Source organism: Streptopelia decaocto, assembly GCF_964273445.1.
Source record: "Streptopelia decaocto genome assembly, chromosome: 5".
In the NCBI taxonomy this organism is placed as follows: Eukaryota; Metazoa; Chordata; class Aves; order Columbiformes; family Columbidae; genus Streptopelia; species Streptopelia decaocto.
Window position 1 is genome coordinate 23,189,179 of NC_138659.1, and position 27,834 is coordinate 23,217,012.

A 27,834-nucleotide genomic window follows, 5' to 3' on the forward strand; every position below is an offset into this window, starting at 1 on the left:
TGTAACTACAGCAGCTCTGGGGCTGTAACAACAGTTGTTGGCCCCAGAAACCCACTATCAGGTGGAAACTGATGGAGTGAAGTGTCCCATCCTTTCCACAGCATGTCGCCTGCCCACTGGCCACGGTGGGGTCTCTGCAGAGGTCCCTGCTGGGGGGCTTGGCCTTGAACCCACCCACGTCTGGGTGACTCTTCATGCTGTGTGGGGAGGCTCGTTCATCAGCATTGCCAGACTGAGACAGAGAAGAGTAGCTATTTAAGATAATTTAGCTGTGAGTGTCTGAAATAGTAAGAACATGTAGAAGAATAAGAATTAGGAGTTTCACTTTCTCCATTACCATACATAGTTTTCATTAGTTAAGCAGTTTACCCGATTAGTGGGGAAAGCTTGTGCTGAATATTCTCTCCATATATCTATGAATATGAATATCTGTGTTATTTGCCGCCCTCAGAGGAACAGAATTCAGCTCTTGGCTTTATTGTTGGGTTGTTTGGTTTGTTTTTTTTTTTCCCCAGAAGGATCAGAAGCTACCTTGACATTGTGACAAGATTTTGTTGTTGTTACTGTTGATGTTCTTTGGTACTGGGACTTTGTGTTTTCTTCCTCTATGGAAATGTAGGAGTCATGTTTCATTGTATTCTCTGAGAAAAAAGAAGAAAGCAGATAGCACTTTGGAAAACTTTAGTAGTAGTCGTTGTTGTTGTTGTACAGTTGCGAGAGGATGGAGGCAGACCACTGAATGGAAAGTGTTGTGCAGTGCCAAGTGTGGTCAGGGCCATGTGTGGGTGCAGCATGTAATAAGGATTCTAGATATATGCAGGCATTTTGAGCACTTAGAATTTAGAAAAAAATGAACTTGAAGAATTCAAAAGTAACTGGAAAAAAAAAAATCATTAAAATTGAAAGCGCTTTCTCTGGAAAACTTTATATGTCAAATATAGAAGTTTTCCACATGAACAAATGGGGGTCAAACATTACTAAAACCTTTGTGCTGAGGGCATATAAAATGACCCATACAAACCTGATTTAAATTCTTGTAGCTCCTGGGTGAGGGCAGCTGTCTACCATGCTTAAATGTTAATGTTTCCTTTATCTGATTGCCTTTCCGTACCACACTTCCACTTTCAGGGGTCCTGCTTCACCTATTACCCTCTTCAAAGCTGTTCATTCTTGTCTGCAGTCTTCATAGCTTTAACTGTGTCTGAGGTAGTCGCTTGGCCATGTGGCCTCCAAAGCTGTTTCATTCTTAGCTTTTACCCACCCACGTACTTGTCTCCCCAGTTCCCTGAAGCCAACAGGAAACCCTCCCAGATGTAGTCCTGCCAAAGCAGCAAAGGGATGAAGCCCAGATTTTCTTGGTTACAGAAGAGAGTGGTATTTGGGGAGGGTAGCTAAGCCAACTGCAGATCAACTGTTCTTCATAGGAAAGGAGTAATCAGCATGGATTTGTTCAGGGAAAACCATGTTTGACCGACTCAATGAGATTACTGGTTTGGTAGATGAGAGGAGAGCAGTAGGTGTTATCTTTAGCAAGGCTTATGACACTGTCTCCCGTAGCATCCTCACAGACAAACTGGTGAAACCTGCTGTAGCTGACCCTGCTCTGGGCAGTGTTTGGACTGCATAGTCTCAAGACATCCCTTCCGATCTCAGCCACTCTGTGATTCTGTGCAGGTAGTCGACCACCTTTGTCCTTTCCAATCATTTAAAGAATTTGTATTTTCTCCTTCCTTTTTCTCTCCTCCTCTGAGGGAAAGCTGTTGGTTCAGAGAAAGAGCTATTCAGGAAAACAAGCCACAGAGAAGGAAGATTAAGAGCCACCTGTTGTTTGATTTCTAAGACATGCTAGTGTTTGACACTATGTGGCAAACTTTTCGTGTGACAATTATCCTTCCATTAGCATAGCTGCAGAATATGTGGACCTTTGTTTGGTGCATGTCCACTGCAACCAATATAGAATACTTTAGCAGAGCAATTTGAACTCTCTCTTAGCAGTTTGTCAGACATCTTTCTGTCTGCACTGTTGTTCCCATCTAGTTTAGCTATGTGCAAATATATGCACTTCAAAAATGAATGTGAAATAAGACAATTGGGCTTCATTTCAATTTGCAGATGCATAAGGACATCACCATGTTATTTAAAATTGTTTACATGTTGAAAGTGCACAAGAGGAATTTATAGAATGAATGCACGCACATCTTCATACCTCAGACTGGAGGCAACACTCAAGTATGAAAGAAATTGGATAATGATATTACATTCAATATGGAAAATTCTTCACACATGAGGGAAGCAGTATTTTTGAAACATGTTGCCTCATAGCTAAATGATATTGCTACCCCAAATTTCCACGAGCCAGTGATCCCTAGAATAGTTTATGTAAGGTCTTCCTTTACCTTGTTACCACTGCTCCCTGAAAATAATTTTTATGAAAATTACTATTTTCCAGTGGTTTTTTGATGCCCCATCTCATCAGCATATACCAGCAGGATATACTTCAGATCCACTGGAGTTCTGTAGGAGACTGTTGCTTATTTTTGGTTTATGATGGTAACTAGCTGTGCCAGCTGAAATCTGGGTCTTCAAACAGTGGATAGCATCTATTACCTTAGCAGGAGACAGCTCCCAAATAAGCAACCCCTGACTATGTCATGGAGACATACATGGACTTTCCTAGAACAGGGAGCAGATCCATTTAAATTTAGAAATAAAGTCTGGGCTATCTGAGACATCTTGTGCTGCCCAGTCACCAGCCTGTTCCAGCAGTCAGGCTACTTGCTGACGTGCCCATAAAAACTGCAGCAATCTGAAGTGGAGGATTCTCTCTACTTTTTACCATTAGGCAACAAGCACCTTTTTTAGTTCATAATATGCTCAATTACCTTTAGATTGATCCATGAATAAATTATAATCAAAACCGACTTATTCACCTTAAAGCTCTCCTGGCTTAAGGTTTCATTGTTGATTCATTATGTTGTCAGTTCTCTATCGGCAGGGTAATGCTTTTTTATATCTGGATAGAGACAGTTTTAGTGGAAGATACTGTTATCTTTAAATGAGTAGGATTTAGCTTTTCTGGTAAGAACAAATTCATCAATGATGAATCCCTGGAGAAAGTACTGAAACAAAAATCACAATGTTGCTGGAGATTTATACAGTTCATCAGTTAAAAGGCAGCTTTTGGAAGTCTTGGGGGGAGGGGTAGGGTTTGGATTTTTTCGTTTCTTTCTATAAAATACTGCAGCACAATATTTCAAGCTTCCAATGTTGTGATAATGCAATTATAAACAATGAAATAATACCACTTAATATATTTATTTTGGCTCCATTCTTGATGTTATCCCTCCAATAGAACCACATTGAATTATGGTTATATAGAGACAGATGGATACAAATAATGCAGCTATAGACATCACTGATACAGATATTTAAGTAGACAAGAGTTATCTAATTACTCTGCTTGTTACAATCTTCTAAGCACTTGCTATAATCCACATATTCATATTATTTATTTTATTTTTTCTGGGCAGATGTTGGTATGACAAAGATATCAGTGTATGGAGAGTTTAGTGACATTTAAATATCTGGAAATTAAAACAAAACATAACAAAACAAACAAACAACCCCACATTCTGTAGAAAGATTTCAAAAGCAGAGTTAAACTCAACAAGTTCTGTGCTTGTGCTTTCATTGGGAATTGTGCTATCAAATCCCCCATGTGCTTAGGAAGAGATCCCTTACAATTATTAGATTAATAAATAAATATCCACCTCTTCAGCAGTTACCTCGACATGTTTCCAGTTTTGCTGTATCCAGTAACTCGCTTCATTAAAATATTGTTTGCCATTTCAAATGGCCTTTGACTCCAAAATGTTTGAAACCACAGCTCTCAACAACAAGCAGTCACATCAGCATTCGCTATATCTGTGCATTACTCATAAGGGCAACCATCAATAAGTCCTTCCTAAGCTCCTGAGGCTACATTTTTATGTATTATTTATTGTTATAGAAAAGATTGCTGGTTTTCAGTGCTGTTTGATGAGATTTGGCTTGCCTGCTTGTGAACTACTAGACTCTGAGCACAAAATAACCAGACAGTTCAAATGGCCACACAGTCACCTTCTGTTAAGTCATTGGAAGCTCATTGTGTGTGCCCACACCTGGATGAAGACCTAGGTGTTTCCTTGATTATTTTTAATTCTGTTTCATCAATTTCTTGATGGAAAAACAGCAATGCACAGAAAAGACTAAGGTTGGATGTTAGTTTCCTAGATTAATCCTAATTTATATTATTTTTAAAAGATACATATTATATAGAGTAATTTAACCATACGCACGTAACTACAAAACATCTGAGTTATGGTACTGATAGCATTGCACACTTTTCAAAATGTCTGCTGTACATTCCAGATAGCAGCTATGTTAGATATAAAAATCTGAATACTTAGAAAATTATTTAATTGACTTTGTAATTTGCTCTTCACCTATACAGAGAAATGAATTATTTTTCCACCCTTTTCCTTAGATCATCTATTTCATTTCAATGTACCCATTTTTTCTGTCTGTAGAAATTAGGAGATTGAGCATATATTAAGAGAAAAGAACAGTAAAGGATTTATTCTGCAAAGATTTGGCTGTTCTTCTGAAAGATGATCTTCAATCAGTCAAGCCATGAATGACTGTCTACTCTCTCTACTCCTTCAGTTAAAACCTCAGCAAAATTAGCTTTGCTACCTGCTCTGAAAGTCAGCAATTCAATTCCTGGCCACAGATGCAAGAGGCCGAATATGCTCTGTCATCAGGTCTCCTGCCCTCTCAAGCCCAAAGTTGTTGGCATCAGCTTATAAATTATGGAAAGAAAATAGTTTCTCAGTGACACGGGTACTACTTATTCATAGCCAAAATGTATTTCCAATTGATGCAGCCAAGCAGACATACAAGAATATTTTTTATCAAAATTTATATTTTTTTAGATCTTTACTAAAAGTCTTAGGCTTTCTAAAAGTCATACAAAGAATTGAGTCTCTGTGTGTGTACTTTAGAGCTTATTGATTAGATTAAAATTAGACTAATTCTTCCTTCTACTCATTTTCATGTTTAAAATAATGTGGGGTTTGCTCTCTTATTTGACTTAGGTATGTAAGGCCACTACCATCCTGCTGTTTGCAGTAATATTTTAAGACACACTGTCACATTTTCTTTCCAAGATCGTGAATGGCAACTGCACGGAAAGGAAAGTTTGTTTGATGTCTGTAAGGAAGCCCTTGAACATGACGTACAGGAGCAAAGTTCCTGTAGAACAGACAAAACAAGAGCCCTTTGCTGGTGGGAAGACTTGGCTGCCTCTAGATTTGGGACAGATGCGGTCTGCAACATCCCCCACAGTTCTGGTCTTGCATTTGTCTAGACTGAGGCTGTGTCCCAGAGTATCACCCAGTCCCAGCTGGTGGGAAGGCACCTCCTCTGGTGCCTTCAGACCGCCCATCTTGTTTGGACTTGAAGCTAAAAATCTGTGGAGGCTACAAACCAAGTATCGGAAGCAGGGAAGCATTTCAAGGACCTCACCCTCTGGCTGTATGCTCAGACTGCCAGAAGCCTAGCAGCCAAGAAGGCTTTTATTTGTCATAACAAGAAGCCTAAGGTCCCAAGGTTGGGTATCATGACTGACAGAGCTCACTGAGGAATTTTTCTCCTAAGGATTAGCAGAGGGGCAAGGTAACCTCTTCTGGATTTACTTGATTTTAAAAAATAATAATTTCTAAATTTTTAAATAATTCTAGTTTTAAAATTCACATTGAAATTCCCTCTTAAAAAATTGATAACCACAGCAGTACTGTATCTTGTTCGATATGCTCTTTGAGGTGTATTATTAGCATGAATTAATGCTAGCAACTGCTGAGGCTGTGCATCCCCTGTTACTACCTGCTCGTTTTTGCAGTACTGCAGTAGCTTCTGAATGGGGTTTCATGAGGTGGATAAAATAGTTTTACAGAATAAGGAACTAGTTTCAGGGGGCAAAGGGTATCCATGTCTTGTACCATTTTTATTCACCCAAATCTGTGATTGTGGCACACTACAGTTGTCTGTATCTCTGGAAAAGGGACTTTTTTCTTTCAGGAAGCTGAGTGTTTTATGAAATCTGAACCAGCTCTTTCATGTTCTTGAGTGAGACATGAGTTTTGCAATTCAGTGAAATCTTCCTCTAGAGTTTCCTTAATTGGGTTCAAGGATTAAATATTGCAGAAAAGACTGCAAGTGGGACATAGAGGTAAATTAGGAAATTAGAATGTGTTTCAGTTCATTTGGTATTTGTTAGCCTTACTTTGACAGGTCAAGACAGCCTTCTGTTATCAGAATGCAAAATACATGTTGGTAAGTTTTAAAAATATATATTGATATATTTGGGTATCCATACAAATAATCTGACACACTGCTGGAACCCAAGTAAACCGATAGTTTTATGATACCTTTCCACATACTATAGAAATAAAGTTATGCATTTGAATTATTTAATGTGATACATTTTTTTTTTTTTACATAAGCAAGTATGCAATGGGGAAATATAAAACTGTTGGATGCTGACCTGCAATTCAGCTATTTTTCTCCTGTGGTATATTAATATTTTAATATTCAATATATATTTTCAAGTCAAATCCTGAAGTTCATATTTGATATTTATTCACTTCTCGCTCTGGTACAGTCTCACTCATTTCAATTTCAACTTCATGCATAAGAAGCAAGTCACACTCAGGAAGGACTTAAGATCTTGTCCTTGGGATCATGTTTTGCTACACCTGCTCATTAAGCATAATCATGTTTCCTGATTTTTGTTTCAGAAACTACCCAGTTTTGGGCCTTACCTGGAACAACGCAAAAAGATAATAGCTGAGAACAAGATTAAACTGAAGGAACAGAGTATGGCTGCCATGCTTCCCCAGAAAAGGCATTTCATTCCGAAGAAGCCCATTCCATCTATCAAGGTAACAAAAATCCATGCTTACGCATAAGAAATGATCAGCCATCAGGCAGTTGACATGCACAGTCATTTCTTGCAGTTTGAGGTGGTTATTACTGCTTTTAAGCTTGTTAGGGGGCATCAAAGACAACTATTTATGCAGACTTTCTAGCTTTTAACCAAAATTGATGGGAAATTATTTTTGATCTACATGTATAGGTGTTTCCCTAATGTCATTTTTCAAAATGAAGATATTCAAGCAATGGAACAGTAATTGTAGAACAAGGCACGGGTAATGTCTTGAGGAACGAAGTAGGACTGTTAACCATTTCTTTCAGTTTGAATGCTGCCGTATGAGTTCAGTTTTGCACGATACCTTTTGATTACTTGCAAAGTGCTAAATACCTCCATCTCTCTCACATAGGATCAATGGAAAAGGATCAATAGTTCAGTACATATGAAAGCTGTGTCATAGGTTTTCAGGCTGAACTTTTAAAGCTGGAGAATGTTTGTCTACATAGCTGATCCACTGTCTACAATGAGTAAATGTCAAGGTGAAAATAAAACCTGTGACCCTATCTACTGCATAGTCCATACACTGGACCTTCTCTCTTCCCTTAGGTAGCCAATAAATGTCAATAAAATGAAACATCAGAAGGTAATTATTCTAGGTGTTCCCTTCAGAACTTATTTAAACTTCATGTCTGAATAGGAAAAAGAAGCAGGCAAAAAAAAATCCATTATCTTTTATAAAGCAGTGCAAAAATTATATCTCTTGAACTTGTTGACTGTCTTCCTCATATATGTGAAGATATAAAAAAAATGTACATATAGGTAACTTTCACTGTATAATCCGACCTGTAAGAAGTCTTGCAAAAATAAAGCCAAACATGAAATACGAGCGGTAGCTCGAAACAACACATAATTCCCAAGGGATTTTTTCAGTTTATCAACACATGCAGTATTCCAAGCTAACTGGTAGCACTGCAAAATCAGTCAAGGAGAAATTCTGAGTCATCTTCCTGTTTAAGTTAAATAGCTTGCCACTTCTGTAGACCTCTCTGTTTTTTGGACTACTTATTTTGGTTTATGTCATGCTATAGAAAATAGCTCCCCTCCTCTTGTGCTGAGGTTCTCTTCTTTATGTATACAAAAAAGTTTCAAAGAACAGCAATCTCTGCTTTTCTTTTCCCACTATGATAAGCATTTTCAAAGCCTAACTGACCTCAGAGGTTTTATGGTTCTGTTCTCTTTTCAGGGAGAGTATTGATGTAGGGAAAAAGAGAAAAAAGAAGCAACAGCCAATAACTGCATTTTCAATGAGATAGATTGTTTCTGAAAACAGCAGAAAACCAAAAAAAAAAAAAAAAAAAGTTATATTATCCAAAAACAAATAAACTGAAAGAAGGAAGAAGTTTAGCAAGAGGGAAAAACAGACATAAAGACTTGAAAATAACATAAATAAAAACTTGAGGTCAATAATTTATCAAACCTAACTCCAAGTACAAAAGTGAAAAAGAACCAAGTAGTAGGAGATGGATTAAAAAGCAGAAAAGAGGACCTACTGCAGAGAAGGGGAAAATGAGCTCCCCAAACCAAAAACTTGTTTATAAAGACACTGAATACTTTTGTGTGGTATCTGTGAGGAGCTTTTGAGCCAGAGAAATCAGGTTAGTGCCTTTCTCAGACCTTCATTTAAATGAGACTGAAAAAGACTGAAGCAATTTAGAAGAAGGTAGGAACCACCAAAGCCAATTCTTGACAGTCTTTCAGTCTGACTGTCTCTTTAGAAGACAATGTTTTAACCATAATGAGAAAAGCAGCAATGAGAGATGCCTGCTAAGAAACAGGAAAATACCTGGGCTTTGCCTGAGTAGGGAGCTTGCCACTACAAAGGGAGGTTTTAATAAAGTTTGTTATTAATAGGTCCATCTATTATTATACTGTGGAGAAAATCTGCTAGGATTCATAATATTCATTAAGGAAGCTGAGTGAAGCGTAATGAAAATGGTGACTTATGTGATACCCTTCCCTGATCAGGAATTCTCCACGGAGATAAGCAGAGAAGCTTGGACTTGGGTGATTTATTTGTACCTGTCCAAGAAGCATTCACATTTAGAATTACAAATCCCAGTTTGTCTCCAAGTAGTTCTGTCTCTGCTGACCCTCTAGACTGAGGAGGGAATACGTCCTGTTAGTTCAGACTGGGATATCGGGGGTGGGAATGCTCAGCTCTTACATCTGGTCCCAGCCTAACTCTAGTTCTCTGGAGCAGTGAAGAGCTTGGAAGCTGATTGGACCTGAGCTGTCCTTATAAGAGCTATGACCCCTGCTTTGGCTAGTTGCATTTTTGGAGGATTGCTGCAAATTTCCTAATGCCTGCCCAGAACTCCCTCATCTAATCAGCTGTTGGGTTGGTAATATGTAAATTCCAACATTTGTTTAAATCCCACATGCTGCCAGAATGCCTTTTTAAATAGATTTAAAAACTGTCTGTGATTATCCAAAATCTAATTTAATTTTTGGATAGACTTTCCCATGGCTTTTCTCTTTATTTTCTCTATTTTTCAGTATTAATTGAAACCGCATACTTTGATATTCAGCAGAGTAGTTTTTCTTTTCTCCCTTGTCTGTAATATCAAAATTTCTGCCATATGTGGATATGTGCCCTGGATCTTTTCAGTTGCAATTTTTTACAGTTCCCACACGTGTATTTGCCTACCTGAGGTAATGTCCTTATTACTTTAATTTATTTCCTGATACATTCTTGGGGTTTTTTTTCCTAATAATTTATTTCTTTGTCCTTCAGGGCTTATACCATAATATTTGTTCACCATTTATGTGCTTGTTTTAGAACCATAGAATTGTAGAATCATAAAACACCAGGTTGGAAGGGACCCCAAGGATCATCTGGTCCAACCATTTTTGGCAAAAGCACAGTCTGGACAAGATGGCCCAGCACACTGTCCAGCTGAATCTTAAAAGTGTCCCATGTTGGGGAATTCCTGATCAGGGAAGTGTATCAGCTCCTTCGTCAGAAGCATATTGATACGTAAAACTTACCAGTTGTTGTTTTGTTTTGTGTTGTATCTATTGCCTCACAGTCTTCATAAAGAATTGTGATAGATTCATGAGGCATAATTTTCATTACAGAAGCCATATTGAATTATGTAGCAAAAGGTCATTTGAGTTATTTTGTAAGTCCCTGTTTAGGTAGTACTGCAACTCCTTTACTTGCTTTACTGAAACAAGGCTTAGGGGTCCCTAAATGCCAGAGCACATTTAATAAGCTTTTTAACTATTGGAAAGGCATCTCTAATCTTTCAATTTAAAGTTAGTTTTAATGAGAATACATATTTTTGTTAGGTACTTTACTGTAAATTGACCTTGGTCATCTGCCCTCAGGTTCTGGTGACTTTTTCTTCTTTAATCTGTAATTCTTTTCTAACATTTCTTCTTTTCATCTTTCTCTCTCTGACAGTAGCTCACCTTTATTACTGAAAGAGAACAGGTGGAAGGCAGGCATCTCTCTAATGGAGATCAACACTGGTACAGTCTCATTTACGTTCTTGGCAACATTTCATCCCCTTTCCGTGCTCTCTCTGCATCCTAGTGAGGGCACTTCTGTGCAGCTTCTTGTTCTTGCACAACCTATGGAATCCTGAGACCTGCTCAAACACCCCATAAGTAATAATGGGCAGATGATAGAATACTTGGAATCAAGCACACGACTTTTGTTATATGAATGTCAGATGCTTTGTTAGGTATTTTTTTTATATTACTTGGTGGTGAATCAACTTCAGCATTTGCATCATGGTCAATGGTCCCTCAGAGACCTGAAAGGCCTGTCCTTAGGACAGGCTGCTGTTCACAGCTGGCAGGGCAGACCTCTACTTCTGGTATCTAAAGATTGCCCAGCTTTCCTTACCTGCTGCTGCTGCCAGCTTCAAGTGCACAAAGTTCCTAGTCAGTGAACCTTTCTCCTGAACCCAGTGTAACGTGCAAAGTGTTCTGTGGTGACTCAAAAAGTGCAATAAGAGGACAAGCATGCATGTTCCCTTTGAAATTGTTCTATGAGATGCAGTACCTGCACTGGTATGGCTTTCTAATGATCTAATGAGAGACCTGTGGTGTGCAACATCTCTACACCACAGTGTGGTCTTTCACTGTGTGACCTGCATGAAAACGGACACAGCAGGTCTACAAGGAGCCAAACCTGAATCATGAATTGTATTTACAAATATAGGTTTCCTAATATGAAGGTTGATGAAAAGCTAATCACCATAAAATGTTTGGTATATTAACATTAAAAATGCAGCTATAGTAATAAAAATAGCATTGTAAAAATGAAATCCTACTGAACAGATCTGCTCCTAGTGTATACTCAAAACCACATCTGCCTAGCTTAGTGACAAAATGAATTTTTTTTCTGTACTCATTAGTAACATAAAACTAATGGATTCTGCTCTGATTCTCTCCATAGCAACTGAATTCCCTGCCAGTTCCAGTTGCAGGACTAAATTCCTCTCCCAGTTGGTTCAGTACAGTTTTGTTGAGAAGAGTGGGATAACATGGCAGTAATCAAAAGGAGCGCTCCATGTTCCTGAGATCGCAAAGGTGTAACTTAGGACAAATTTTAACTTTCAGCTTCTTTTTTTTTTTTTTTTTTTTAATTGCTGCTAGTAATGCATAAGCCAGAAAGAACACAGCTTGACTTTCAAAACCTGGCTTCTGTTTGCAGGTCTGGCAGTTGGCAAGAAAAACATTATACTGTAAACAGTGCAAATTTGATCCGGAGGCCATTGAGATATACCAAGTGTGGAATCCCACAGTGCCATTTTAGACAGTTGCTTTTTGGAGTGAAACTGCACTTTAAACAGTGAAAGCTAATTATTTCTTGCTGCACTGTTTATTTTGTTCCAAACATTTATGATTTGATGGAAACAAGAAGCTCTGAGATAGCTTGAGATGCTGTAAAAGAGTGCACCTGCAAAACATCCTTTAAGAACCATTGCTTTTTTTAGTCAATAAAGTCTTGAAACTTTGCAAATGGATAAAAATCCAGGTTTTGCTTGAGAGAAGGAAGTGATTAAAAGACACAACAGCCAGGAGTGTAAATGAGCGGTAAATCATTGACACAGTCTTTTGAAATCACTTTCAGGCCTCTAAAATGCCATCGTCCTCCCTATTTGGGATTCTAAGCCCCCAGGAGTGCATTTTGTGAGCTGTGAGAAGTGAGACTTGGTTACAAATTCAGAAATCACCATGCCATATGCATTGTTTTCTGTTATTCCCTTTGTAACTTTGTAGCTGGAAAAATCATGTTCTTCTAAGCAACCATATTCCAAACTATCTAATGCTGTCCTACACCTTGGACTGTCTCCCTCCCGTCCCTCAGCTGCTTCTCTGGAAGGCCATTAACCACCTCACTCCTGTCCCATTTAAAAAGCCTTTTCTAATTTCCAGCTTTAAATTTATTCATGGCTGGCTTATAATCATGTGTTCTTGTGCCAACATTGTCGTTTAACTTAAACAGCTCTTTTGCCTCTCTGATGTATATATAAAGAGACATCATGTTGCTGCATTGCCTTCATCGTCCAAGGCTAAGCATCTTGTTAGGCTCGTTTTGTCTTCTCTCATAAGTAATGCACTCCATCCCAAGATTATTTGAGTAGCCCATCTCTGCAACCTGCTTGAGCATTGTGGGTTTTGTTAACATCTAAATTATATTTAAAGAATACAAATGTGAATCTGGAACCTCCTTGAGAAAATTGTTAATTACCTATGCTGTTTAAACATGTGTGTTTGTTAGATTAAAAAGCCCTTCACTATCAGGAATCTCCCCATGTTGATAACTTTTACAGCATGAGCAGGCAGTGGGAAGCTACTTCATTGTATGTTGCACAGGTTTTACATAATTTCTTCAAATTCTTCAGTACACAGACCCATACTTGCAGACAACACATGCATTTGCAACATAGAGTGGAACATTTGAGGGCTATATACACAAAAGAAAGGCTTATAGGATACATTGTGTTGCTGGGGGCAGTAGATCATGCAAAGATATGCCTTTTGAAACCTATAGCAGGTATGTTACAGACAAGCCTACATGAGACTTGAAAAAAGCTGGAGCTGAATTCTACAACTACAATATTTCAACTTATACATAAGACTGCAGAAACCTGAGAACTGTATCAACCTGAATACTGCTGAGAAATTGCTAGTAAATCCAAGAACTTTTCTGAGTAAGACATTGAAATGAAAATACAGGGGTGTGAGCAGTTCCTAAGAAATCACACGTGACTGAGTTACTGTGGTGCATCAGTGGATGCACAGTAAAGAGTTGTGTGTTCAAGTCTAGTCCTTTGCAATACCCAATGAAAAAGTAAAAAGCTGAAACACTTTGGTAGTAGTAAAGCAACCTTTTACAGTGCTTTAAGCAAACAGATTTTACTTCAAATTTGCAGTGAATTTGGACTGTGCACATAATCAGCTTGCACAGCTCTGTTGATGAGTGCTAACTCATTAAGCTGTGATAACTTGCTCACTTACAGTCATCTGTCTCCACTCATCATGCTGCCTTTAGCAATGTGGCATAGCTGGTTTATGCTGGAAGATCATTAATGATCTCCACATGTTGCTGAGAAGAACTGGAAGGCTTTTAGCATTGAATGAACGCAACCAAGGTATTTCACATGTCAGCAACTTAGGGTTTGGCAGAGGGAAAACATTTGAGTATTTTTGGAACAAGAAAACAGTACAATTTCCCTGTTCTCCTTCCTGGACTTATGGTTGTATTCCTACCTCAAATCATTAAGAACAACTTTATAGATCCTACCACTTCGTCCAGCAAACAAATAAATGTGTATCATTGCATAAACATACTATTGTAATTTAAAAGTGCTGAAAACCAGGTAAGCCTCAAAGTTAAAACTTCACTGAGATGAACAGGAGTCGTTCATTCAGGAAGTAGAGCTGCTGTTGCAAGTTCTCAGCAGACTCAGGAAAACAACTTTGGATCAATTTTTGCATTTAATTAATGTAGCAGAGGTTTCCTTTAGAGCTAACATTGATAAAGCCATATTGCTCTGTTGTTCTGATGTGGCTTAGGAATAATTGGAGATGCTTAGTTTGTTTGAAAGTAAGGGTGCCCAAAATAAGATATGCAATGAAAAATTAGGTTACTGTAATCTGGTTCTTCTGCAATTGGAATTGAGAATCATTGTATGTGATTATAAATGATACAGGTTAAATATAGTATACTAATATACACTTAAAATGATTGCTAATCATTTCAGAATAATTTTTTGACTGATAGGAATACAGTAAGTATTGCTTCTTCAAAAAATATTGAGAAACAGAATACACAAAGAAATCCTTATCATGTTTCTTGATGATGCAAGACCAAAGGTAAATACTTTGTAACTTATAATTCTGGGCAGACTTGTCTGTGTCTCATATTTGGCTTGATCTTGAGCATTTTTCAATTGACTTGGATCGAATTCCATAATCAAAATCATAATGACTTCCTGGTTTATTACAGTAGAATGACTTTGAAGCCAGTTCTGCTCTCCTATCACTCAGTGAGATTTCTCTAATACTTATCAGTTATACCCTTTTAAAAGCAAAAGTAGAATGTATTGTTGCATGCATAACCTTCATTTACTGAGTTCGACTTTATCTTAACAATGTAGAACCTTGCACATAAAATCAAACTTGCTTTGCAATGTGGGAACTGTTGTAGAAGCGTGCTTAGTAAACTCACAAAATATCCACACAACCAATCGAGTGCCACAGAGCGAATCTGTTAAAATGCAGTCATGTCCATCACCTGTGCTGTATATCCACAAGTTAAACTAATATAACTGAGAGACCAAAGTACCTGGGACTTGTCCCATCTCCACCATTGACTCAGTGAAGCTGAACTGCCACCAAGCTGTGCAGTTTCCCTTGATGTGAAGTGGAAATGGTTTGCATCAGGTAGGTCCCCAACAACTTCTTTGAATGTACCCATACACTTTCCTGCCATACTTTTGTAGCACAGATGTGTAAGGTTGATGCCAAAATTTTCTCCTTGCAAAGTTAACAGAATTGAATCAAGACTTCCAGGATTAGACTCACATCTTACTTCTGTACAATATTTGCAATAAACTGGTAATCTTCATGTCATTTGCGCATCTTATTAAAGAGAGAAAAGCAGTTATTGTTCTGTCAGTTTATTTGATTGTGCCTTGTTGTGAGTTCTTAAATCTGTGTGAATGAGAATGGCTGAGGATGATCTGATTGTTTGGAGCATATCACTCCTGTTTTGTGCTCCATTTTGTTCCTTGAAGTTTCACACAATAATGGCAAAACAATAGCACATTCAAAATCAAGAACTAAATGTGTAACCTATTTGTAGAACATATTTGTATACAAATATGTACTTCTAGTGCTGTGTACATTCAAAATGTGCCTGTATGGCACATTCTTTGTGTTGTAGAGGATGTATGAAGGTCAGCAACTTGGAAATTTATAAGAAAAATCACAATGCATGGCCAAATCTTCCGTATTAAAGTACTAGAGAGTGCTCCTGTGCAGCTATAGATACTGATTCGGTATCTTCTAAATGAGTCAATAACTTTTTTTTTTTTTCCCTAGGATGTAATTGGAAAAGCACTGCAGTATATTGGAACATATGGTGAGCTCTGCAACACAGAGCAAGTTGTGGCTCTGATTGACGAGGAAATGTGTATCAACTGTGGCAAATGTTACATGACCTGTAATGATTCTGGCTACCAGGTAAGAGCACAGCTATAATTAGCAGAAAGGCATGATGAGTTATCTTTCTGCTGCTGGGAAGAAAGAATCCACCTTCTGTTAATGAGCAGGTGGTAAAAACAGATGTCTAAAATATTGGATTCGAAGCCCAGCATGCTCCGGGGCTGCGCCCTGCCTGAGCTGTTTGCGGGGCGGTGAGAAACCAGCCGGCACAGCCTCTTCTGGAGGGCTACACAGAGCGTCCCGCATCTCGCCCACTCACTCCAGGTCACCCTCCTGGTCTCTCCCTAACTGCAAGCATGAAGTGAGATTCTTTTTAAGAGGAAGAAGAAGGAGACTCAGGTCTGATGGCAATAAATGTAGTTCTTTGATGGTTTTCAAGTCTATGAGGGAGAAAAGACAGAATGCATCCCTTCCCACCAAGGGCATGTGGGAGACAAGACCTGTTCTTATTACCAAACAGTTTTTAAGAAACCTAGTCCTCAGCGTAACTGAACTTGAACTAATTCAGGTTTCAGGCAGGTGGGTTTTTGTTTTGATCTCGGTTGAGGTACAAATCCTTTCTCCAGGATAGCTGCCAGGGTTTAGAGCCGCAGGCTGAAGTTTCCAGAAATCACTGTGACCAGAAAATAGCACAATTTTGAGCTGTGGCTCTTATTTGCAGCAAAGTATTTCTCTGATTTCTGCTCAGTGCAGTAATGTATGTTGTTTGAAATGTATCAGCATTTCTACGTGTCGTTCTTTGCCATATCCACTGGAGCTGATGGACTGGTCTGCAGTAAAAAGGGCAGTACAGGAGGTCTCATGTTCTTCTACAAGGTTGGTGCAAAAGGAATTGCAGTTTTTGCATTGTTGAAAATTGCTGTTTGATATTGGAATACATTGTTAAATAAAGGTGGTTACGTTATACATCATTTTAATGGACTTTTTTGCTTTTTTTTTTGCTACTGACTTATTACTTGCTGTTTATTTTAGACTTAGACTATGGAAATGATGTTATACAAAGAGCAAATTTGAGTGATTTTCTTATTCGAGTTCAAAACGGGTCATAAGGCAGCAGAGACAACTTACAACTTCAACAACGCATTTGGCCCAGGAACTGCTGACAAACGTACAGTGCAGTGGTGGTTCCAGAAGTTTCACAAAGGAGATGAGAGCTTGAACATGAGCAGCGTAGTGGCTGGCCAGCGGAAGGGGACAACAAGCAACTGAGAGCAATCATCGAAGCTGATCCTCCTACAACTACACAAGAATTTGCTGAAGAACTCAATGTTGACCATTCTACGGTTGCTGGGCATTGGAAGCAAATTGGAAAGGTGAAAAAACTCAATAAATGGGTGTCTCATGAGCTGACCAAAAATTAAAAAAATAATATTTTTGAAGTGTTGTCTTCTCTTATGCGACACAACAACAGCAAATCATTTCTCAATCGAGTTGTGACATGCAATGAAAAGTGGATTTTAAATGACAACCAATGATTGTTTGGACTGAGAAGAACCTCCAAAGCACTTCCCAAAGCCAAACTTGCACCAAAGAAAGGTCATGGTCACTGTTTGGTGGTCTGCTGCCCGTCTGATCCACTACAGCTTTCTGAATCCCTGCAAAACCATTCCATCTGAGAGGGATGCTCAGCAAATCAATGAGATGCACTGAAAACTACAACGCCTGCAGCCGGCACTGGTCAACAAAAAGGGCCCAATGCTTCTCCACAACAACGCCCGACCACATGTCGCACAACCAACCCTTTAAAAGTTGAATGAATTGGGCGATGAAATTTTGCCTCATCTGCCACATTCACCAGACCTCTGGCCAATTAACACTTCTTCAAGCGTCTCAACAACTTGTTGCAGGGAAAATGCCTCCACAACCAGGAGGATGCAGAAAATGCTTTCTAAGAGCTTGTTGAATGCTGAAGCACAAATTTTTATGCTACAGGAATAAACAAACTTATTTCTCATTGGCAAAGCTGTGTTGACTGTAATGGTTCCTATTTTGATTAATAAATATGTTTGAGCCTTGTTACATTTATTTAAAATTAACAGTCCAAAACCACAATTACTTTTGCACCAACCTAATAGAAAACTAAAAGACAATTTTGCATAACCTCTGTGGAATCCAATATGCAGTAAGCAATAATTTCTACATTAATTTTTCCATTCATCCCAGTCCAAGAACAGTTGTCAGAAAAAAATACTTCAACTGAGCACCAAGTGTCCTCTGAGCACCATGACCTTTTGTTTATCTTTAATTCACTTTAACCAAGGGTAGGTCTGATGAATTTAACTACTTAGTCAAAGAAAGAACTCTTCCCTTTTAAAATCAACTCCTGCAATTAAAACAAGTTTGTCAGAGCAAAGTTAGACATGTTTTTTTTTTTTCCACTGATATGAGAAAACTAATGCTGCATTTATGGCAAATTAGATTATTACAGTAGTATTACAGTAGCTTTTTAACTGTCTAAATTTCTTATTGACACTAAAATTTTTACCTCTTCTCCTTCGATCAGATTTCCCAGTGAAGGGGAGGATATAGCCCTTGGAAAGCAAAAGAGTCTGATAATATTTAATAAAACTTTATTTTCTGTTCACTAGGGAAAAAAATCAGCACCAAAATAACCAAAGTGTAAAACATCAGGAGATTTTCTAAGCACAAAAAAAAAAAAAAAAAAAAAAAAGGAAATTAATAAATTATTGCAAAGAATTGAAAAGAAATCAAGTCTCTTCCCTCCAAAATAGCATCTGCTTTGTGCTTCTCTTTGTTTCAAAAATATCCACGCTGGTCTACAGAGCTATTACCTCATATGACTCCAACAGAGCAGCTTTCCTTACTTTAAAGTTAGCCCTGTAGTTCCGACTTCTCTCCTTCTTTGAACTCCCTTCCAAGACGTGTGTTGTTGTTAGGGAGAGAAGGAGTCCTTCTTAAATACTCACAAACCACAGTGCTTTTTCTGCTCAAATTGATCTAAAACTTGTAGATTCAGGGCAGTTAGTATCTACTTCATGCCCATGCTGGTTGCTACAGCAACTTCTGTGCTTTCCTAGCAGTCAAACCCCAAATGCCACATCTGCCTTTGGAGCCAACCTGGCTCCTCCCAGCTCCCCTGGTCGCTGGCGTTGGGTAGGGAGGTTTGCTGAGGCACCACTTTCTTGCAGAGAAGAAAGAGTTCAGCTTTCAGGCCTGATTTTTTTTCCTTCCTAAAACTCTGACAAGTACATATTCAGTGGTGGTTTGCCTTTTTTTTTTTTTTTTTTTTTTTTTTACTTCTTACTTTTTACTTTTCTAAGCTTGCTTCTTAGATATTGAAGCTTTTATGGTTGTGTGATGGTTTTGTTTTTGCTTTTAATTGCCATTTCCATTATACCAGGAGCTTATTTCATTGAGACTGCCATTGTTATTTCACATTCAAACATACTTATCGCCCTAATTGGTAATGAGGATTCACTGCCTGGAAACGTGAGAACTAAAACAAGCTCTGCCTGCATGAAACTCAGATACCCCTTTCGAAGATTTGCAAAGGAAAATAATCACATGAGGCACAGCGTGCTGTGATTTTCTCTACTCCTTATTATATTAGCTTGTTTATGCGTGCTGAAAATGAAAGTCAAGAGAACACATTGTGGCCACTGTTGAGCTGAAGCCGTACAGGCATGGTCTGGTGTCTGCACCAATAACCCTGCCAAATCACCGTCTTAAGAAATATTTCCTTCATGCGAAGGAGAAATATCCCTTTGGGAGTTTAAACACCATGGGCCAAACTCCTCCTTTTGTAACCAGCCCTTGTGACCTGTGAGCTTTCACTGAGGTATAATTTGGCCCATATTTCTCATTTTAAAGTGTCGGGGGGGAGGTTGGTTTTGTTGCATGCCAGCTGAGCAGTTGCTATAGCTGCAGTGCAGAATCGCACCAAGATGTCTCCAAGTGCTGTAGCACAAGAAATGCAGATGCTAAAAAAACAGGAGCAATTTTTGACCTTTTCCATGAGCGACATCAATAACGTTTATTCCTGTTTGCAGGCTATCCAGTTTGATCCTGAAACCCACCTGCCCACAGTCACTGACAGCTGCACAGGCTGCACCCTGTGTCTCAGTGTCTGCCCCGTTATCGACTGCATCCGCATGGTTTCCAGGACAACCCCGTACCAGCCCCAGCGCGGGCTGCCCCTGCCCTGCAGCCCCGTGCACTGAGGCCATCACTCCCACAGCTACCAGGAACTTCACACTTGTTTGATGCAATTGATTTGCTTTCTAATTAGTCCTTGAAAATCTACTCTTATAGAAAGATGTAATATTGATGACCGTTACAATGAACACTGTGCTTTCCACTTATTATTTTTACAACAATTAAGCTTTGAAATTACAGAAAGTTTGTGATTAGTCAGTCATGGCTGTCAGTTGTCCACAATTTGAAGTGTAACTTTCTCCTCACAGTTCGTGCTGTAATTTCAAAATTTCTTTATAGATGCTTTAATCTCTATGTATTTTTTTGGCTGTAAATATAATTAAGAAAGCATTTTTAATGAACTACAAATCAATGTACAAGCTAACTGTTTTCAATGAGGCGTTTTTGTAATTAAACGTTACATCTAGTTTTAAAAAAGTTTCTTAGAAGATGTAATTAACTACATAGCATTCAAATAAAGCAATGTGGCTTCTATTTTTCTATGGGAAGAAATGAAAGGGAGTTTAAAATAGGATTTAGGAACTGGATTAATCACTTTCAACTACTACAGCATATGGTAGTGTATTTTTATAATCCTTTCTAATTCTTTCTCACACTAGACACTTTACAGAATAAATTTGCTGTGCACTTACACATGCTGGACTTTTCAGATTCATATGTTGCATGGGTAGCTTGATTGCTACTTTCTCCCCCCAGTGAACACTCATAACATCTCTAAAAACAGTTAAATCAGTTTATAGTAAAGTCGGGGTTGCATTTCAGCATTCCGAGATGTGACAACATTTTTTGCTCCAAGCTTATCTTCTAACTAACTTTTTAATTGTGCCTATTAATGTTCCAGAATGCACACATCACAGGTCAGAGATCTGATTACGTGCAAATGGAATACACACCCTGCAGACTGCATTTGCCAAACACGGACATGTAGGGCAAACTGGCAAGATGATTTCCCCCAGTGCCAATTCTTCATACTCATACGGTTATAAAAGTTTCACAACCAAAAAGAAATATAGATTCATCTGTCTTGCTAAACAATAGTTCAGTTTTAATCCATTTTGCATTCACAGTAGGAACTTTCTGATATGAATGTATTGCTGTCTGCTTTACTCCACTTAAGAATATAAAGCTTCTAGCTTCATAATAATAATAAATGATCTATCAGTTCAATTTCTTATACATTATATTGTGCTCAGCAAAAGCTTTGATTAAAACTAGACCCAGACTTTTGTTTCTTGATTTATCAATTGTGCACTGAATTATAAATAAATGTTGAAATCAGCTTGGGGTTTTTTGTGGTGTTTTGTTTTGTTTGTTTGTTTGTTTGGGTTTGTTTGGTTTTTTTTCATTTACTAAACAGATTTTTCTCTATGAGAAATCATCCAGGAATCATTAATGAGTTCATCCATGTGTACATTATTCCATTAATTGCCTTCCTGCAGAATGCAGCATGTTGTTTGCCCTCTCTGGCACCCATTTGTCTGCCCCTGACTCATCATCCTTTTGCCTGCCTGCCCCACACACAGGGATGTGCACACAGACATGCACCCTATGTCACTCTAACATTCTGAAGTGCCATTTCATTTAGTGTCTTTGCTCCATCAACACTGTTTTGCCGATGTTTGATGAGATCCCTTGGCAGGCTTGAACCCAGCGTCTCCACTAACAGCTTTCTCTTCATACTTTTTCTCCTCATCATTGTGGATTCTTCAAGCTCAGATGAAAACAGGAACAGATAGTTGTACTGCTTAGAAAATATTTGCCTGAAACTTCTTTAAAGCTTTTGGTCTTGTGGTAGTTTCTTCTGTTACATGAGCTATAGAAGACTCATGGGAAGAACAAGCTATTCTGTGAGTGTTGGGGGTGAAGCCTGGAGACTCTGCATGTACCTACTGCTTGTACCCCTTCCAAGGAGCTGCTGACAGGCAGCAAAAACACCCATCAAAATCAGATAATCTGCAGGTAACATTTTGTGTTTTCAGTTAGCAGATGCAGGGAAAAGTAGTTGTAGTCACCCAGGCTGGTACCGTGTGCTTCTCATTTTGTATCCTACCTAACACGAACCCTGAGGGCCAGAGGCCATGTCTCACCTGCCACTGGACTGGCCAGTTTCTCCATGTCTTTCATTGCTACATCATCAGCCCTGATTACCTTACTGTCCTGAGGGCATCATATCTGGTAGTGTGGCTTTTAAATACAGAACAATGCCAGCAGACCTTGTTTAAGTAGCTAGCACATGTACATCATAAACATAACAGCAAAATTAGAGCTTTTTCCTAAGATATACAGTAGTCGCAGGACATCCAGTATTCCCAAGTAACTACAAAGTAATCTTTGGAGGAGTAAAGGCATTCATTGTGAATCAAGATTATAATCAAGACTATAATTTGTTTACCAAAGAAGAAATAACAGGTTATATTATGCAGGTTTCTTTCTCACTACCCACCCTCTCCCCCACTCTTGTTCTATCAAGCCTGTTAACCACTCCAGGAAACACATTCCCAAATGAATGTGAATACTTTCTATCTCTGACAGTCAGCAATAAATCTGTGTGTTACAGAAACTCAGAGAAGTGGCCACATTTAGTTCTCCTGCAGGATTATCTTTAAGTCATCAGGGAAAGGCATGGTGCACACAGAGGCAGGGGAGAGTGCCACCAAGGACCTATTCCTGAGGTTTATAGGTTTTCACATCTGTCTTGGGGAATCCATCCCATTTAGTGTATACAAGAGCCAAGAAACAAACAGAAATATCTGGTCTATTCTGCAAAAGCCAGAGCTAGTTATTAAAAAAGGGATATGAATTTTCAAAGTGTAAAAGGTTCAAAATTAAGCTCGTATATTTCAGTGATTTAGTTGCACATTTAAGGCATAATGTATTATTAAAGACACGCTGGGTGAGATCCTGCAACCCTAGCCCTTGCAGTTTTTAGATGTCGTCCTATTGATCACTATTATAAAATATTGTAAACCATATTTGACAAATTAAATTATGATACTACTACCATAGCTTATGCTCCAGTAGCACATTCTTATTCACATAATATTCCTGAACAGAAAAACCTCCCCATGTTCAGTGTATGCTCTGCAGTCCAAAAAATACTTGAAAAAGCTGCCAAATCTGCTTGTGTGAATCCCAGTGCACTCATACATGTTCATTGGAAGAAGAGGTGCTTTGCCTTGCTAACAGACTATACAGGCAGTTTGGTTTTTGGCCGCTAGGATGAACAAACATAATATTTCTAAGGCACAGGACTGGCAATGTTAATAGCCACATTTGAAAAATTACACAGGATTTTTACAAGACATAATTTCCTGATTTAAAATGAAATATTAATTTGATCTCTTAGCAAAATTAAATCTAGCCTTTGTGCATGAATCTGATGGGTAGCCTGTATATACAGTGTTGAAGCCCAGGTACACATACACCGCTCCTTGCTCTGATGCTTTACCAGTTGCCAGAGGAAGCCACCTTTGCAGACACCCATTTGTTCAGTTCCTAAAATTTGTCAGGAGCAAAATGCAAGTTACCTGTCAAATTGCTGCCCCTCTTTGTTGCGGCTTGGAGGACACAGGGCTTTCCACTGTGTGGCCTCTGGGAGAGCATCACGCTGGTGTTTCTGCTGTCTTCCCACCTTCCAGCACCTATCACTGCCGCCTTTGGCTCCTCCAGCTTTGTTGTCTTTAAGCATTTTATCTCAAGGCGGCAAAAGTGCTTGCTAGATTCAAGGCAAACTATCCAAACCCTGAGTACCGTCAACCTCATGCCTCATAAAACCACTTTGTTTAACAAAATCCAGGACTGCAGCCTTAGAAATATACCATTAGCATAGATATTTTCTACCAATAAGATCCAGCCAACATATTCTGTATGTACATTTCATTATTTATCTACTGTAACATGGCATTGGGCATGTTGTTAAAATTTTATATTTTTCAACATCTCCTAGTAGAAAATTTTTTTTTTAGATAAAATATTTATTTTATTGGCAAAGGTTTTACTTCACCAGGCTGCTCCACTTCTTTGATGAACTGTAGAAGATGATAGGTTTTCATTTGCAATATCTGGCAGCCTGGCAGGCTCTCTCAGCAGCTGGATTAGTAACTTCAGTTTTGCTCTGGGACTTTTATATAATTAGCCTGCTTATGACCCATTCGGGTCACTTCATCTTTGCTGTTTCCTTTCTTTCCTGAGGAACCGTAAGCTCTCTAGTTATTTTTCCAGGAGATCAGTTTTTAATAACGCTTCCTCAGGTTGGTCTGCTGGGTCTGTGCAAACACCCACACTGGCCTTGCCCAGGAGCAGAGACCCTGCTTTTATCCCTCTTTCTTTCTTGGAGCCCTGAATCTGCCCATCGTGACTTTTTGTGATGTAGGAGGAGAGTTTCTCACAGCTATGAAGCAGTGAAGCTGGAGGTCATCTCAGCAAGCGGGCATGCATTACGTCTGCACAAATAAAGCCCTAAAAAAAACCCTCACATCTTAACAGTGAAAACACACACACTTTCACCTTCTAGTTTAAGCAAACTAAAGTTACCACAAAGAAATGCAATTTTTCATTTTCTGTAAAAGAACTGCAAGTTGTTAAGCTTTACCTTGAGTTGTCTACCTGGATGCTTTCAGACACCGTCGCTCAGCAGTCAATGTAAATTAACTTTGAGGACTGGAACCGAAGCAACTCCTTCCTGACGTAGATCAGCAGCTGAAAACCGTAGCTGTTCCTTCTCACTATCTTTTGCCAAATACTAACATGTCTCTGAACTCATTGGGGTTTCTTGTGGTACCATAGAAATACCAACCCTCTCACACACATACGCTCAGCATTGCAGGATTCCTGCGCTCTGCAGAGCTGCACTGCACCTTCCAGGCTGGGGCTTCCTCTGCAGGGACAGCTGCAGTGTTGCCTTCCAGCCTCTGGATCTGGACATCAGACAGGACTCGTCTGTCTAGTGTGGGCCTTGCCATATATTTGGCAACCAGGATCCTTAAGACAAGGGCAGCAAATAGTTTCCAGCTGTTGGTCAACCATTTTTGAGGTACTAGGTGACATTCAGGAGAGTCTTAAATGATTGCCATACAAGTTAAATAAAACAGCAGCAACCATTGATCTGCGTTGTCTTTCTTTTTTTAAGATGAAGCATTTTTCTTCTTCATCACATCAAATCACAATATAGTTGAAAGTTGCTCCTCAGTATTATTGCCTTCAAAAATGAGAGCTCTTTTGTTGCATTTCAGATAAGAAAGGCAACCAGTATCAAATGCCTCCAGTGGGCAACTCATACTGGTAATTGCTGATGAGAGTCAGACACCACCTAATAAAGCTAATCATCATCACTAAGGACATCTTCTTCACCTGTTTAGCCTAGAGAGTACTTATTGTCAGAGCTTTAACTTCTGCTTATTGGAGACAGGTTTAGATCTTGTCACTGAAGTCTCCATTTTCAGTTGCTGAGAAATAATGTTTCTTGGGAAATGAACTCCTGTTATCGGGCAGATTAGATGGACTGCAGAAAAAAGTCACCTGCTTTCTGCAGGTGCATGACGTCAAATTTTCTAAGTTCAGTGAGGGGAGTCAGTGCCTTCTGTTTCTTGTATGGGTCTGCTATAGTCTCTGTTAATTGCTTTAGGCAGAGTGAGCGATGTGGAGTTTGACAAAACCCACTATAACAAAAGGGAGCCAAAGTGAACAGAAAGGATCCTGGGCTGTGGTGTAGGGCTCCAGCCTGGTGGAAGCACTGGGGCTGGGCAGTGCTGGGTGGTGGGGGGGATGCCCAGGCCCCTCTGCAGGGCAGGAAGGCACTTTTCCTTCCTTTGCTTTGGTACAGTCTTTGCATGGCCTCTGCGCTGCTGGAAGACCATGGGTCACTCTTTGCATTACTTTAATCTTAAAACAAAAACAAGCACTGCAGGATCCTTTATTGAAGTCTTTAAGGATTATTATTTTTAACCAAAATCATGTGAAATGCAGGTGAAAACAATACAGAATCTATTTTCCATAAGGTGACATGCTACCAGAGTGGTAAGCACAATTATGTTTTGGTGTCTGGGCAGGCGCTGCAGTGATTTCCTGTACAGTCACCTGCTCCGTAGCTGCAGGGACTTCCCATTGTAACACATTTATTGGTTCACCATCACATGCAGAGCAGCCTTTTTGAAGAGCCCCATGCTGCACTCTGTGGATCTTTTCTTATTATTGTGGATAGGTAAACCCCTTTCATAAGTTTTATGAGGAGCAAACATATATGCTATTTTATGCTACTAGCCTATTTATTGGATTAGCTTGAGGATTTGATGCAAAAGCTTAAGATGATATTGAAAACACACATCACTTCTATTGTAGCCAAGAAAATCAGCTTTAGAATTAGAGAAACCTTGTATCAGGCATTATGTATAGCTCTTTAGCTTTTTAGCACGGCTGTTCTTTGTTGCTATAGCAACAGAATTAACCATTTCATTAATATAATGGAATAAACCACATTTATTCATTTTTGCACTCACGGGTAATCCACATTCAGCTTTCAGTATGCTCGTCAAACTGTGTCCCTTTCACCTCAGCCCCAGATTTTTTCCTCAGCATTGCCAAAGGGTTTTTATTTGTATTTTTCCTTGTTGGGGAGAGAATGAGCTGTTGTTTTTGAAGAACATTGTATTTTTGGTAATTAAATTTACCTTCATTTCATTGGCTAGCTTCTGTTTAGCATCCCTTAAGTGGAAAAGCAGACTTCACAGGCAGCATCCAGTGCAGAGAAGTGGTGTTGTTCGCATCAGAAAAGAATAAATCACTTAAAATAATGAAAAACTCATGCCTGTGATCAGCATGTAGGCTAAACTTGGCATGATGTGTTCTACCAAAAATATGAACAATACTCAGCTACGTATGCTGCCCAAACAGTTATGTTGCTGAACTGTGGTTGTTAAAAGCAGATGGAGTGCTACACTCTTTGTTTACCTTGCGTTTAATGTTTCCCGAGCTGTGCCCACATGTTGTAATGGTTATTGAAATAACACCATCATTAAAAAAATAAGTTGGCCCATCAACAGAAGGAAGCAGGAGTACTCTGAGTGTGGGGCACCGGCAGGGCAGTGTCAGCCCTGTTTGCATTGCTCTGCCCAAGCTCTGCTGTCCCCAGTGCTGCCATCATACCTGTCCCATCCCCGTGACAGTGCAACACCTGTGCATGGGGGCCAGGGTGCAGTGGAGCTCAGCTCAGACCAGCACAACACCTACCACTCCCCTTGGCAGTCCCAGGATTTGGCCAGCAGTAACCAAAACGGGGCCCCACGGTCAGCTGGAAAAGCTCTTCATAACATACTGGTGCCAGGGGGCCACAGAGGCTACAGTGGCAGGTGGGGCACAGCGAGGAATCAGAGACCCCCTCAACTCTAACCTGCTGCCTGCCAGCAACAGAGCGGTCACCGTGCCCAGGCGGACACCAGCGAGACTCCAAGACTGGGTCTGCTGGGTTTAGTCTTGCTTCGTACCAGCGGTGTGACAGTGAGTACAGCATAGGCTCTTGGCTAATATTTATCTGACTGTCCTGCCAAAAGAGCCACCATTGCAAAGTCACAGGCCAAATTTCAGCCCACAAGATTCATCATTATTAGCAATTCCACATCTGAAGTCATTGCAAATGAAGCAGCATATCTGATGCGAATATTTTTTTTTTTTCTAATATAACTCTGAAATTAGTAATGCAAAACTAAGTTTTACGGGAAACAGATGTGTAAATGATTTTCAGAAATGAGTTAATTAATTTTGAAGGTATAAACCCTTTCTTTAAAAAGACAAAGCATAGAAGTAACAGCACAATAGCATATTGCCTGCTGTAAGACTGTTCATTCATTGCTGTTTAAGTGAATGTATAAATCATATAATCTACAAGGGCTAGTAGAATCTATATCAGTCACATGTACTGCCTTCCCTACCTGAATGAAATTTTCAGT

General features: G+C 39.2%; 1 protein-coding gene across 1 annotated transcript in view; it reads left to right on the forward strand.

Moving 5' to 3' along the window:
- DPYD (dihydropyrimidine dehydrogenase) overlaps window positions 1-21,173 on the forward strand; it is a 345,406-nt gene extending 324,233 nt beyond the window's left edge. Inside the window, exons 21-23 of the mRNA XM_082053772.1 lie at window positions 6,837-6,980; window positions 15,596-15,736; window positions 19,729-21,173. Of these exons, the coding sequence (XP_081909898.1) occupies window positions 6,837-6,980; window positions 15,596-15,736; window positions 19,729-19,899 (456 nt within the window). The 3' untranslated portion in view covers window positions 19,900-21,173. The remainder of the gene's footprint in view (window positions 1-6,836; window positions 6,981-15,595; window positions 15,737-19,728) is intronic.
- The last annotated feature ends 6,661 nt before the right edge of the window (window positions 21,174-27,834 follow it).